We start from the raw sequence: 13,305 nt of genomic DNA, 5'->3' as shown, positions 1-13,305 counted from the left end.
ATTACTAAACTGAATTTGTTTGTTTGAATTCAGCTCATATAAATTGTTTGCAACTACTTACCTTAAAAAAATTGTGAATACAATGAATCATTTTTAATTGAATGATACTCTATAATTTCCTTAAAATGTACAGCTAATTCTTCACATTTCAGTACATGGTAGTTTTTTTTCTTTCTGCACAGCTTTATGGCACATGGAACAATCTCAGTAAAATCTGGACAGAGTGCAACAGTAAACTAGAAGAATGTTTGCGAATGGCACTCCATTACCAGGACAGCATGCAGGTCAGTTAGCGACAAGTTCTCCATTCCTTCCAACACATTTTTAATAAACATGATACTTACTGTAAGAAAATTTGAACTTTATCCTTATTTGTATAAAATCCATCCTAATTGTATTAAAAAAATAAAACTAGTGTGTTGCAAATTGTATGAGTACTTAAAGGGGTCATGAACTGAGAAATCAAAATTTTCTAGATCTCTTGAAATATGTGAGCTTTTAGTACTACAAAAACATCCTGTTAGTTTTAAGACTCCAAACTTTGTGGTTCCTCTAAAAACAGCTTATATTGAAGGCGGCCTGACAAAACGACAGGTTTTGTTATGTTTTACTCTATGATGTAATAGGGTAGATTGAGCAGCGGGTGTTTACTTTTGAGTCTACAATAGGCCACACCCATTCAAACAGAGCCTATTCATTTTGAAAATAAAGGTCAAAATCAGCACAAAAAATAGTCATTTATTTCTAAATCAAAATGTATTTTAAGATCTTAATGTTTTGATAATATTCTAATTGGACATCAGAGAACAGTATAATATAAAAAACTGGGGTAGTTCATTACACCTTTAAAGTTTACCAGATCTAATATTGTCCAAAACACATTGTGCATTGGACATGAATTTAATTAGAACCATTGGTAATAAGTGTTAACAAACTACAAACATGGTGGAACAAACTAAGGTTTAAGTGGAGAAGCTTAGGTAAATATGTTTGAGTGACTGTTTTTCTATGTTTTCCACCTGATATTTGATCTGCAAGAGCAATGTCAACTTTTCTTAAGATTTTTTGTTTTGGTTGTTAACTGAATGCCTAATTTTGCAAGCACTTGAGGAGATTTCTCTGCATGAAAGACCTGCGAATGGCAGATTAACTTGCTGCTGCATCTCCAATACAGTAGGATATTAATTACAAAATAAATCATGTGATTAGATGATTGACAAAGCATGTAACTAGGCAACAGAGCGTTCCCTTAATATGGCAGTAGGACATCCCAAAGCTTATATACTCTTCTGTTACACACTAAGTAGGCAAACTGAGATGCACTAATAGTCACAAAGAATAGTCTGCTCAGCACCATTTTTTTCCCAATGGTGGTAGGTCTCTGTCTACAGTTGTAGTATTTCAGTATTCATGCCCCATGTGGTTGCGTTGGCCAATTTCCTTTGGCTTTGGATTCCCCTCTGAGAGAGGCCATCCCATGGGGAATTTGGATGATTATTTTTGTTGGTTGTCATGAGAAAATGAAAAAGAAACACAGTAAACATACAGTTTATTGTAAGGTAGCTTGGGTGAACAAAAATGCAGTAAAATCAAGCGGCAACCTCCCGCTCTCCCTCGGGAAGCCAACACGGAAGTAACTGAAACTGCAATTCATCAAAATTCCGCTAGTCCTGGCTCCATAATAGAGCAAATTGCAATTGAGCCCACTGTTAGAATGGCCAACTTTACAGCAGAAAAAAAGGTGTTTACACCCTGGTACAAAGAACGATTTTGGGTCATATAGTTATTACTACCCTTCATAACTACTGTGAGGGGGGTGGATTTTTTTATAACTCATCTATTTCCTTTATTTTAGGTTATATTAGTTTATTATATAATTGAGGGCGTGGCCACTTGAGTGACAGCTAGGTCTCGCTGGTCGCCGTCACTTCACCTCAGCTGAATCCGGCAGATTAGCCACTGATCTCGGCATATTCATCGTATTTTTGTGTTGTTTATGTGGCTTTACACAGTCAGCTGTCTTTTGGACTTATTTCTTACAATTATCAGATGATATGGGATGCTGTGTGCACTTAATTATGCTCACAAACCGTTCACGTGGCCTCCGTTTCCCATGTGAGTAAAGTTATATACTTGTATACCATCTCTATAAATGTATTTGTTTTATTTAAGATCATTTATCATTAATATTTTTCTTTAGACCTGTAATGCACTCCAGAATGTGACAGATTGATTAGCTGTAGGCTCTAGAACAGTCATCTGAAGCATTGTCATACAGTGTTATGCTGGAGTTCATCAATAGTCTTGCATTTACTAACACAGACTACATCTGAAGTGTTTGGAAGTAATTCGCGTTTTCCTCCTGTAGAAAAACGTCATAAGAACAATGCTTAGAGGCTCAATGTATTACAGCAGTGTTTTTAAAAGTCTAAACACTTTATTGATATAGTGTACAGCCAAGCACATGTGGTCAGAACACAAACGAGTCGCAGGTAATAGAGTATCAAGCGTTTCTCCCAAAGTTAAGTCTGTCTGCCAGGTCTAAGCAAAGTGCCAGCAGGTGTGTGTAGCTCCGCTCACTCTCTGCCTCTTTGCCCTTGTTTGGTATCCCGCCGTAGGTGCGATGACGCGCGAACAAAATGGCGACGGTTGGCCGCACCTACTTGTAGCTTCTTTTGCAGAGTTCAGAAACCTATGGGTGACGTCACGGATACTCCGTCCATATATTTTACAGTCTATGAGTAAAATACACTAGTTAGTACAACTCCATAGTATACATAAAGTGTGCTTTTTAGCACAACTAATTTTGTACTTATTATGTATTAAAGGTTAATCAAAGTGTACTCTACAAATTAGTGTATTTATATTAAATTAATTTATATTAAAGTAGCACATTTGGGAACACATACTTATAACTATTAAATGACTAATATATTTGGAATAAAATCAATATACATTGATCAATATATATTATGATGGCTGTATTTTTTGGCAACCTACACTTCAGTGCGATGTACTAAAAATGTATTTAAATATTAGTGATATTTAGTGTACTTTTCAAATTGCACTTAAGTACCAGATTAGAAATTTATTTTACTTAATGTATTATTGGTGTGTTTATAACGTGTATTTGAGTATTTTAAGTGCATTTTTTTACCTGTTTAAAAAATATAATCTTCTCTTGTAGGGACTCTTCCAGTGGCTAAAGTCTGCTGAGTTGAAATCCACCGAGGAGTTCTCAGTGGGATCTGACCTGGGATCAGTTAAAGAGCAGCTGTGTGACCTGAAGGTGAGACAATGTACAGACAAAATTATTTTGAAATGATACTTTCATTTCAAATATTTCCCAAGTGCTGTGAAACAGAGAGAAGATTTTTCCAACAGATTGTTAAACAAGTTTTCTTATAACTAATTTCTTTTGTCTTTGCCATGATGAGAGTACATATTACTAGATATTTAGTAAGAAGCTGCGATTTAACTAGGATAGCTAGGTTAATTAGATTAACTAGGCAAGTTAGGTTAATTAGGCAAGTCATTGAACAACAGTGGTTTGTTCTGAAGCCAATCAAAAAAATAATCTTAAGGGCAATAATACTGACCTTTTTACACTTTTAAGAATATTCTTTTATATTCCAGCCAAACTAAAAGATATAAGACTTTGTAGTGCATTGTAAAAATATATAAATACATTTAGCTGTATATCCGTTATATCTATCACTTGTTTATGTAAAATTTAATTCTGTTTATTTAGCTTATTTTTTAAAAGTGCTTAAGTTTTATCTTTGATATTGTTAAAGATTATTGACATACATTTAATTAAGGGTGTGTTCAATTATTTCTCAAATTTAACAACAATTTCTGAAATTTTACAACAGTTTTTCTCTCAAATATTTGAAAAAGAATATAAACTTTCGCAGGAGGGCTTAATAATTTTTTCTTTGACTGTACCAGGGTCTGTGGGTTCTTAAAAAGCCTTAAAGGGGTGGTCCACAGTGTATTTTTTAAGGCTTGGTTGTGTTTTTAAGATGCAAAGCAATGTGTGCCCATGCTTAATTCGTAAAAAATCCCTTTATTTTTTCATATATCTTACTTTGATTTTATACTGCTACTCAGCTAACATGAAAACGACTGTCATATTTCCTAGTTCCTCTGAAAGGCCCGCCCTCAAGAGGCTTTGATTGGTCAGCTAACATAATGTGCTGTGATTCGCGGATTGGTTTCATGTCACAAGGAAGCATCACGTTGCATTAGGCATGTGCTTTTTGCGCTGTGTAAACAGTCAGTCAGAGAATTAGCCGCAGCAGTTTGTGCTTGAATCTGGCAGAAAATGAAGAGGACACAGTTAAACCTCATGTCTGCACTCTAAAATAAAATCTGACTAGTGTCTTTTGCATATATGTGGAACAGGCATGTGTAAGTAATATCAAATGTTCACATATATTTTGCGAGTTTGTTATTTGAGATGTAGAATGCAGGGAAAGCGACCGCATAGAGAGACGCTGAAAGTGTCGCATAGAGAGACGCTGATTCTGGGTTTTTACAGTGGTTTGACGGATAAATATGAATTTATAGCTAAATTGTTAACGGTGCCAAACAGTATTTCCCATTGTTTACATCCTTGTTTACGTCTTCGCTACAACATAATGTTAACTCTAGAAACTGTGCATGTAGTTAATTAATTTAAACAAATAAAAATACTTACAGGTTGTGGCTCACAATCCACAGCTTTCCAAAATCCGAATCCAGCACTGAACTGGGAGAGATTCTGGAAGCTATCCTTTGTCAAATGCTAGCTATATATTTTTTGTAGAATTCTCTGGAACATAATTAAAATGAAATTGTAAGCACTTATCTCTTTGTGCTGTGTCCTTTGGAAGTTTAAATACAGAAACAGAACTAGCATTTTACCAGCATTTTAGTTTTCTCTGCTATAACATTACAGCGCCTCTGGCCACGCCCTGTTTCTGCGCAGGGTGTGTGCGCATGGTGAATGCGTGTAACTGTAAGCCCTCTCACTAGCCAGGATGTATTTTTTTTGTTGTCCCCAAACTTAATTTGCTGTGTTCTTTGCTAAGCTAACTCTGTAAAGCCAATGTCTCCATTTGCATTGATCTTTGAGTGTATTGCATTCAGAGAAGTTGTTTGTTCACACAGCTACATTACACATCAACTAAAGTTTAAAGTATGATATTGTAGTGGACCGCCACTTTAAATTCACCGAAAAATTGTTGTTTTAAACAGGTCTTAATTTTTCTACGTCAATGTAAAGCTACAAAATCTGGCCAATACCAATCCAGTCACCAATGATCTATCTCCATAAAATGTTTAACAAAATATTTATTAACTTTTTCCCACTATAGTTTAATTATCTTTATCTTCCTTACAATTACAATTATTGGTTCAAATGTTTATGATTTATAGCTACCTGGTGAGGACACTGACAAGGACAGACATTGTATTGTGCATGCATTTTTAATTTATTATAGTTTTTTATTCTTGTCTTGTTTTAAAAAGAAAAGTTATGTTGAGATGTTGAGATATGTTGTCTATGTTGAGATATATGTATACATATATATATATATATATATATATATATATATATATATATATATATATATATATATATATATATATATATATATATATATATATATATATATATACATATATAAATATACACACACACACACACACACGCACACACACACACACACACATATATATATATATATATATATATATATATATATATATATATATATATATACACATATATATTTATATGTGTATATATATATATATATAAATATATATACACACACACACATATATATATATAAATATATATATATATATATATATATATATATATATATATATATATATATATATATATATATATATATATATATATATATATATAGGGGAAAACTCATACACAGTGAAGTAAACAGGACTTTCCCGTGGAGTAGTCGAAGAGCAGGCGTTAGTTGGGGCTGGCAGAGAACAATCTAATATGAGAGGCAGGCAGAGATCAGGGCTGGTGGCGGACAGTCGGAAACGATATAACTAATAGTGGTCAAGGCAGGCAGAAAACTTCAGAAACGATAAATCAGTCCAGGTCAATACACAGGCAGGCAGGTAACAACAGGAAAAAGGCTCAGAGTGAGATAATAAACGTGTTTATATAGAGTCTAAATGAGTTTCAGCTGTGCTTAATCAGTCCCAGTAGAGCAGCGGAAGAGTTAAGCTACGGTCACACCGGGCTTTGTGTGTGCGAAATTCTGTCGTGTGGCACTGCGAAAATGGGCGGGATAAAACAAGATGATTAGACATTTAAAAAAGCGAGAAATTGCTCCATGCTTTAAATTTCTGTCCAGAGAGGTTATGTTTTGATCCTCGATTGGTCTCACGCAGTCAAGTGATGCGATTTCGCAGGTCAGAGTTCACCAAGCTTGAACTTTGCACTGCAGCAACCTGCGAAACTTAACGCATGACCCCGCGTTTCCGGTCTGACGTATTCGTGTGCGTATGAATGGAAGTCTATGGAGGAAAAGTCAAGTGTGACCGCAGCTTCAGTATTCTGGTGATGGCAGAATACACAACAATATATATATATATATATATATATATATATATATATATATATATATATATATATATATATTACTTTTATATATAAATACATGGATAATATTTATATGAAACAACTCAATTTCTTTTTTAGCATATATCTCTGTATAAGTCTGAAATATCATTCATGATGGTCTTAAAAAGGTCTTAAAAAGTCTTACATCTGTCTAGCTGAAACCTGCAGAAACACTGTTCACCTTATGAAAGTCAAAATGATGTCACAAATGAATGACAGATTTCATGCTGATTCTCTGTCCTGTCAGAAATTTAAGCGAGAGCTCTATCAGAAGAAGATCGAGATCGAAAGTTTAAACCATCGCTTCGTGTGTCGCCTTCCTCCGGGCACTGAGCGGCCGGGGTCTGTTTCTCCACTGTGTGACTTCAGGCAGAGATGGGACAGCCTGGAGTCAGAGACTGTCAGTAGACAGGTAAGATCTCAGCTACCCGAATTTGCATATTGTTTGATTAGAACAGTATATGAAAGAGTATGTGTGTGTGTGTTTCTGAGCAGCACCAGCTGGAGTGTGCGCTGCTGGGTTTGGGTCAGTTCCAGAACACCCTCGATGAGCTGCACGCCTGGCTCTCACACACAGCTGACCTACTGCAGGCCTCTCAGCCAATCAGCATCGACCTGCAGACCTGTGAAATAGAGCTAGCCAAACACAAGGTACCAACACTTGCTTTCAAACACACATTGCAGCTATAAGGCCCTATCATACACCCGGCGCAATATGGTGCCAAGCACGTTTTCAGACCAGCGCAGCTATTATTTTCACGTTTTGCGTCACGTTGTTTAAATAGCAAATGCATTATCACTGTTTTATCGATTGGTCTATAAAGGAGGTGTGTTAAGGCACGTTGTTGGCGCATTGCTATTTTGAGGAACTGAAATCAACCGCACCATTGATCAACTAAAAGCTGCTCTAAAGTCAATGACGCAGAGTTTTTATTAATTAAAGAGTGTGTTAGTTGTGCACTTATGAGGGTCCAAAACATGCGTACACATTGCTTAATACACACAGGATGTACAACAATATAGTAAAATCTTTACATAAGAAAAATTTAAAGAATTTAAATTATTATTTTCTACATAAATGATCTCATTATTATTTTTATTATTATAATTATTTTTAATACCATTATTCATTCATTCATTCATTCATTTTCTTTTCGGCTTAGTCCCTCTATTAATCCGGGGTCGCCACAGCAGAATGAACTGCCCATTTATCCAGCATTTGTTTTACACAGCGAATGCCCTTCCAGCTGCAACCCATCACTGGGAAACACCCATACACTCATATTCAATCACGCACACACACACACACACACACACACACACACACACACTGGAAAATTTAGCTCAACCAATTCATCTGTACTGCATGTCTTTGGACTGTGGGGGATACCGGAGCACCCGGGGGAAACCCACGCGAACACGGGGAGAACATGCAAACTCCACACAGAAATTCCAACTGACCCAGCCGGGGCTCGAACCAGCAACCTTCTTGCGATCATGCCACCCACTGTGCCACCGTGATGCCCTTAATACCATTATTATTAATAATAATATTTATTTATTATTATACATTATTATGATTAATATTATTATTATTTTTATATTTTTTTGCACTGCTTTGATTTTCAATTCTTAATTTTCCCTTTACACTATTTTGTGGGATTTTTAAATATTTTTTAACACAATAATTTATTTTTCTTTTGCAAACCTTTATATTCTTTTTAGATTATTTGCCCCTATATTGTCTTCATACTATGCATATAGATAATATAATAAGAAAATATCAGTTTGCGACATCAAACATCATAACAAGCTGTTTTATATATATATATATATATATATATATATATATATATATATATATATATATATATATATATATATATATATATATATATATATATATATAAATAAATAAGGTCACACTTAATTTTGATGGTCCGTTTATGTTATAGTACGTATATGTGGAACAGCACTGTAAAAATAAAGTGCTACCATAAATGCTTTAGAACTATTATTCATTGATAATTCATTTTAGGCATGCCTAACTAATGTTAAAATATGCAATCTTAGACTTATGGACATTATGTTTCAGTTCAAGGACTCTTATTTTGTGTATTTTCATTTTTCCTTAAATACTGATTGATTTTTCCATAATTACTGATTGATTTCTGTTATAACTGGTTATGTTCACCTGTGTCTTGGTTGGTTTGTTATTTAGATATGTACAGCCTTTAGTTTCTTTCTTGTCTTTGCAAAAGCCAGTGCATTTATACTAGTGCTGAGCAAAGATTAATAGTGATTAATCACATCCAAAATTAAAGACTGTTTTGACAAAATATATGTGTGTATTATATAATATATATTTAATATGTGATACACGCACATACATAGAAATTAAACTATACAAAAAAAGTTTAAATAGATATTTAAATGTATATATAATTTGTATCATACACATATATAGTTTATATATAAATAAAAATAAAAAAATGTCTCAAATATATGCATGCATGTGTGTATTTGGTCACACTTTATTTTGATGGTCCTTTTGCTGAATTTAAGTTACATTAGTTCTACATGCCAACTAATTCTCATTAGATTATAAGTAGACTGTTAGGTTGGGGTTGGGGTTTGTGTATGTTGACATGTACTTGCAAAATTTCTTATAGTCAGTTAAATGTCTGTTGAAGGAGCTGTATCAACGGATATTAAGCAGACAGTCTACTAATACTCGAATGGACCATCAAAATAAAGGGTTACCGCAGTGATATGGCATTTCAAAGATGACCATGGTATCGCCAGTTGAATGATGGTTTTTGTGTGTTTTTAGGTTCTGAGGAATGACGTGATGTCCCATGTGCACACGGTGGACTCTCTGAACCGGGCCGGCAGGAGTCTGATGGAGTCTGGAGCGGGAGACATGTCACATGTCCTGCAGACTCGTCTGGAGCAACTGAATGAACGCTGGGAATTTGTGCGCTGTGAAACCGAGCGCAGGCAGCTCGAGCTGGAAAACAACCTCAGTCAGGTGAGCACAGTAATCAGCCTCAAAATGAGAAGATCCCAATTAGAGAACAACATACAATTTACACAATTTCAAGGCGACTGCTTAGTCCTATTAGTAGTTATACTAACAGCAGCAAAAAAAAACAAGTTTTTAAGAAATATTACATACATACAGTCATAATTATTAGCCCTCTTATGAATTTTTATTTCTTTTCCAAATATTTCCCAAATGATGTTTAGCAGAGCAAGGAATTTTTCACAGTATTCTCTATAATATTTTTTCTTCTGGAGAAAGTCTTATTTGTTTTATTTCGGATAAAATAAAATCAGTTTTAAATTTTTTCAAAGGGTCAATATTATTAGCCCCCTTAAGTGATATTTGTTTTTTCGATTGTCTACAGAACAAACCATCATTATATAATGATTTGCCTAATAACTCGCACTTTAAGCTGAATACTAGTATCTTGAAAAATATCTAGTAAAATATTATCTACTGTCATCATGGCAAAGATGAAAGAAATTATTAAAACTATTATATGTAGAAATGTGTTGGAAAAATCTTTCTGTTAAACAGAAATGAGGGAAAAATATACAGGAGGGCTAATAATTCTGACTTCAACTGTATATTCTGAATCACATTATAAAGAATTAAAGGAGATTTGAAAAACAACTAAAAATACTTCTACTCCCTGCTCATTTTGACTGCTGTAACATAAAAAAATATTTTAGTTGAGAATGTTCCTCGTGCTTCAGTCCTTGTTGTTCTCTAATTACATTTGATCAACATGTTTTCCACAACATAAAGTTTTTGTTGTTGTTATAGTTTTTGTTCTAAAAGAGCTATAATTATTGAATAAAGCTGTTTACATGTTCTTCGCGCATGGTATAGACACAACAAAAAGTACTTCAAATTTTGAATGATTATTTACATAATTTCAAATAAAAATTGTTCATAAGTTGTTCTCTAATTTTGCACTCTATATTTATATCCACTAAAATGTAAATAACTCTTTATTTGCACAACCATTATTAAATGTATTAATACATGCTGTATTTGTTGTTTTTAACTTTCAAAATGTTACATTTTACTTTTACCTTTTCACTTTTCACCTAATGATACATTTTAATCAAAAAGATTAACAAGTCCTTGTATTAAATAAGGCATTTTAATCTATCTTCCAGTTTAGCTTTGGTTAAGGCTTTAGCACTGTGTCCTGAACACCCTGCAGGCAGAGGACTTCAACATGACATGAGATTGGCGTTGTACCCCAACATCGTGCGACATTGCATTTTGTTTGTAAATGAAAATCGAGTTGACGTCAGAACCCAACGTCAGGCTGACGTCAATGTCCAGACGTCACATTTTGGTTACTTTCCAATGCAACCTAAAAACAACAAGATATCAATGTCTTATGATGTTACAGATGTTTACACTATGATGTCTATCAGATTTTGGTCATTTGACATCAATATGACGTTGGTTTAAGATGTTGACTCGATGTTGGATTGTATTCACTTTCCAACACAATCTAAAATCAACCAAATATCAACGTCATTTCACATCCGTATTGGACGTCAAAATAACTTTGTCCTTAGATGCTGGCGACCTAAATCTAAGCTAATGCTAATGTCTTTTGTTGTGTGTCTGCTAGGCAGATGTAATGTGACACAATTAAAGCTATTGATCTTATTCTTTAATGCGGAAGTGCACACATTTTTGCGATTATTTTAGAACTTCTGATTCAGTTGCCTATGGGAGAAATGATTAGGAATAATAAACAGCAGGAAACGGTCAAACTGCTTGCTCTGCAAACAAGTGTGTCCATGACTATACATAAAAATGAGAATAAAATAATAGGAAAATATCAGTTTGCAACATCAAGCAGCATAACAAGCTGTTTATAATGTCTAAAAGAATTGAAGTGAATGAGACCAGAAGTCTCGAGCCAAAAAGATTCAATTGGCTGCACCCACTCGTACGCGAAGAATAAGGTCAATACCGAATTATAATTTTTATCTGCTCAATACTCACTATAGGTCATGAAAATTCAGGATTTTACTCAGTGAAAGTCAGAGAAAAGTTTAGCTGAAAGTAGGTTAACCAAGTATAATATCTTATGTTCTCACAGGATTGCTGTAGAATTGCATTGAAACTCTGCCTTTCTGACTGTATTTCAGGTTCAGGATGTCAGCATGGAGATCCAGGATCTTCTGCAGTGGCTGGAGCACACAGACCTTAGGCTGTCCTCTAGTAAGGCGGTGTGGGGGATGCCGGACTCATCTAGCGAGAGACTAAACGCTCACCTGGTGAGGATCAAGGTTTTGGACTCTGTGTTTATGAAGCGTGCTCCTGTACTGAAGTCTGTGTGTTTGTGATGCAGGAGCTGTGCAATGAGATGGACTCGAAAATGCACGCCTACACAAACGTTCGCTCCGCCATCCACAGGATGCTGGAGGCCAGTGAAGTGGCCCGCGGCTCCAGCACCGAACACAGCTTATGCATACTGGAGCAGAAGTGGAGCGCCGTCTACGCTAAAATGCAGGAGCGAAAGGTGATGAGAGATTACTGTGCATGTCTAGACTGCACTGTGAAAGCACTGTAATTAGATGAATTTACTTTTAAAAATTGAACCTGTTGCTTTTAAAGCGATTAGTTGACTTTACTTAAAAACATTAGTAAACCTGTTGCTTTTAAAGCGATTAGTTGAATTTACTATTAAAAGTGAGTAAACCTGTTGCTTTTAAATTGATTAGTTGACTTTACTTAAGAACGTGAGTAAACCTGTTGCTTTTAAAGCGATTAGTTGACTTTACTTTAAAAAGTGAGTAAACCTGTTGCTTTTAAAGCGATTAGTTGACTTTACTTAAAAATGTGAGTAAACTCGTTTCTTTTAAAGCGATTAGTTGACTTTACTGTAAAAAGTGAGTAAATTCGTTTCTTTTAAAGCGATTAGTTGACTTTACTTAAAAATGTGAGTAAACCTGTTGCTTTTAAAGCGATTAGTTGACTTTACTTAAAAATGTGAGTAAACCTGTTGATTTTAAAGTGATTAGTTGATGTTAACTAAGAACATGAGTAAACTCATTTCTTTTAAAGCGATTAGTTGACTTTACTGTAAAAAGTGAGTAAACTCGTTTCTTTTAAAGTGATTAGTTGACTTTACTTAAGAACGTGGTGTAAACCTGTTGCTTTTAAAGCGATTAGTTGACTACTATAAAAAGTGAGTAAACCTGTTGATTTTAAAGTGATTAGTTGACGTTAACTAAGAACATGAGTAAACTCGTTGCTTTTAAAGCAATTAGTTGACTTTGCTTAAGAACGTGAGTAAGCCTGTTTCTTTTAAAGCAATTAGTTGACTTTATTTTAAAAAATGAATAAAGCTGTTGCTTTTAAAGAGATTAGTTGATTTTACTTAAGAACGTGAGTAAACCTGTAAACCTGTTGCTTTTGTTGGATTTATTACATTTACATTTATACACACACACACATATATATATTAAAAATATATATATATATATATATATAAAAAGTATATATATATAGAAAAAAATATTAATAAAAAAATATATATACATAAAAAAATATATATATATATATATAATTTTTTTTAATGTATAAATATTTTTTTATTAATAATTTTTTTATA

General features: G+C 34.1%; 1 protein-coding gene across 1 annotated transcript in view; it reads left to right on the top strand.

Annotated features, from left to right (window-relative positions):
* The window catches only part of macf1b (microtubule actin crosslinking factor 1b), a 79,820-nt gene that overhangs the window by 34,212 nt on the left and 32,303 nt on the right, over positions 1 to 13,305 (top strand). The window contains exons 16-22 of the mRNA XM_056475030.1: positions 183 to 284; positions 3,188 to 3,289; positions 6,897 to 7,061; positions 7,145 to 7,300; positions 9,483 to 9,680; positions 11,837 to 11,965; positions 12,040 to 12,210. Of these exons, the coding sequence (XP_056331005.1) occupies positions 183 to 284; positions 3,188 to 3,289; positions 6,897 to 7,061; positions 7,145 to 7,300; positions 9,483 to 9,680; positions 11,837 to 11,965; positions 12,040 to 12,210 (1,023 nt within the window). The remainder of the gene's footprint in view (positions 1 to 182; positions 285 to 3,187; positions 3,290 to 6,896; positions 7,062 to 7,144; positions 7,301 to 9,482; positions 9,681 to 11,836; positions 11,966 to 12,039; positions 12,211 to 13,305) is intronic.

This window comes from Danio aesculapii, chromosome 16 (genome assembly GCF_903798145.1).
Source record: "Danio aesculapii chromosome 16, fDanAes4.1, whole genome shotgun sequence".
NCBI classification, from domain to species: Eukaryota; Metazoa; Chordata; class Actinopteri; order Cypriniformes; family Danionidae; genus Danio; species Danio aesculapii.
Note: the sequence above shows the minus strand (reverse complement) of the source record. Positions and strands in the feature narration are given on the sequence as shown.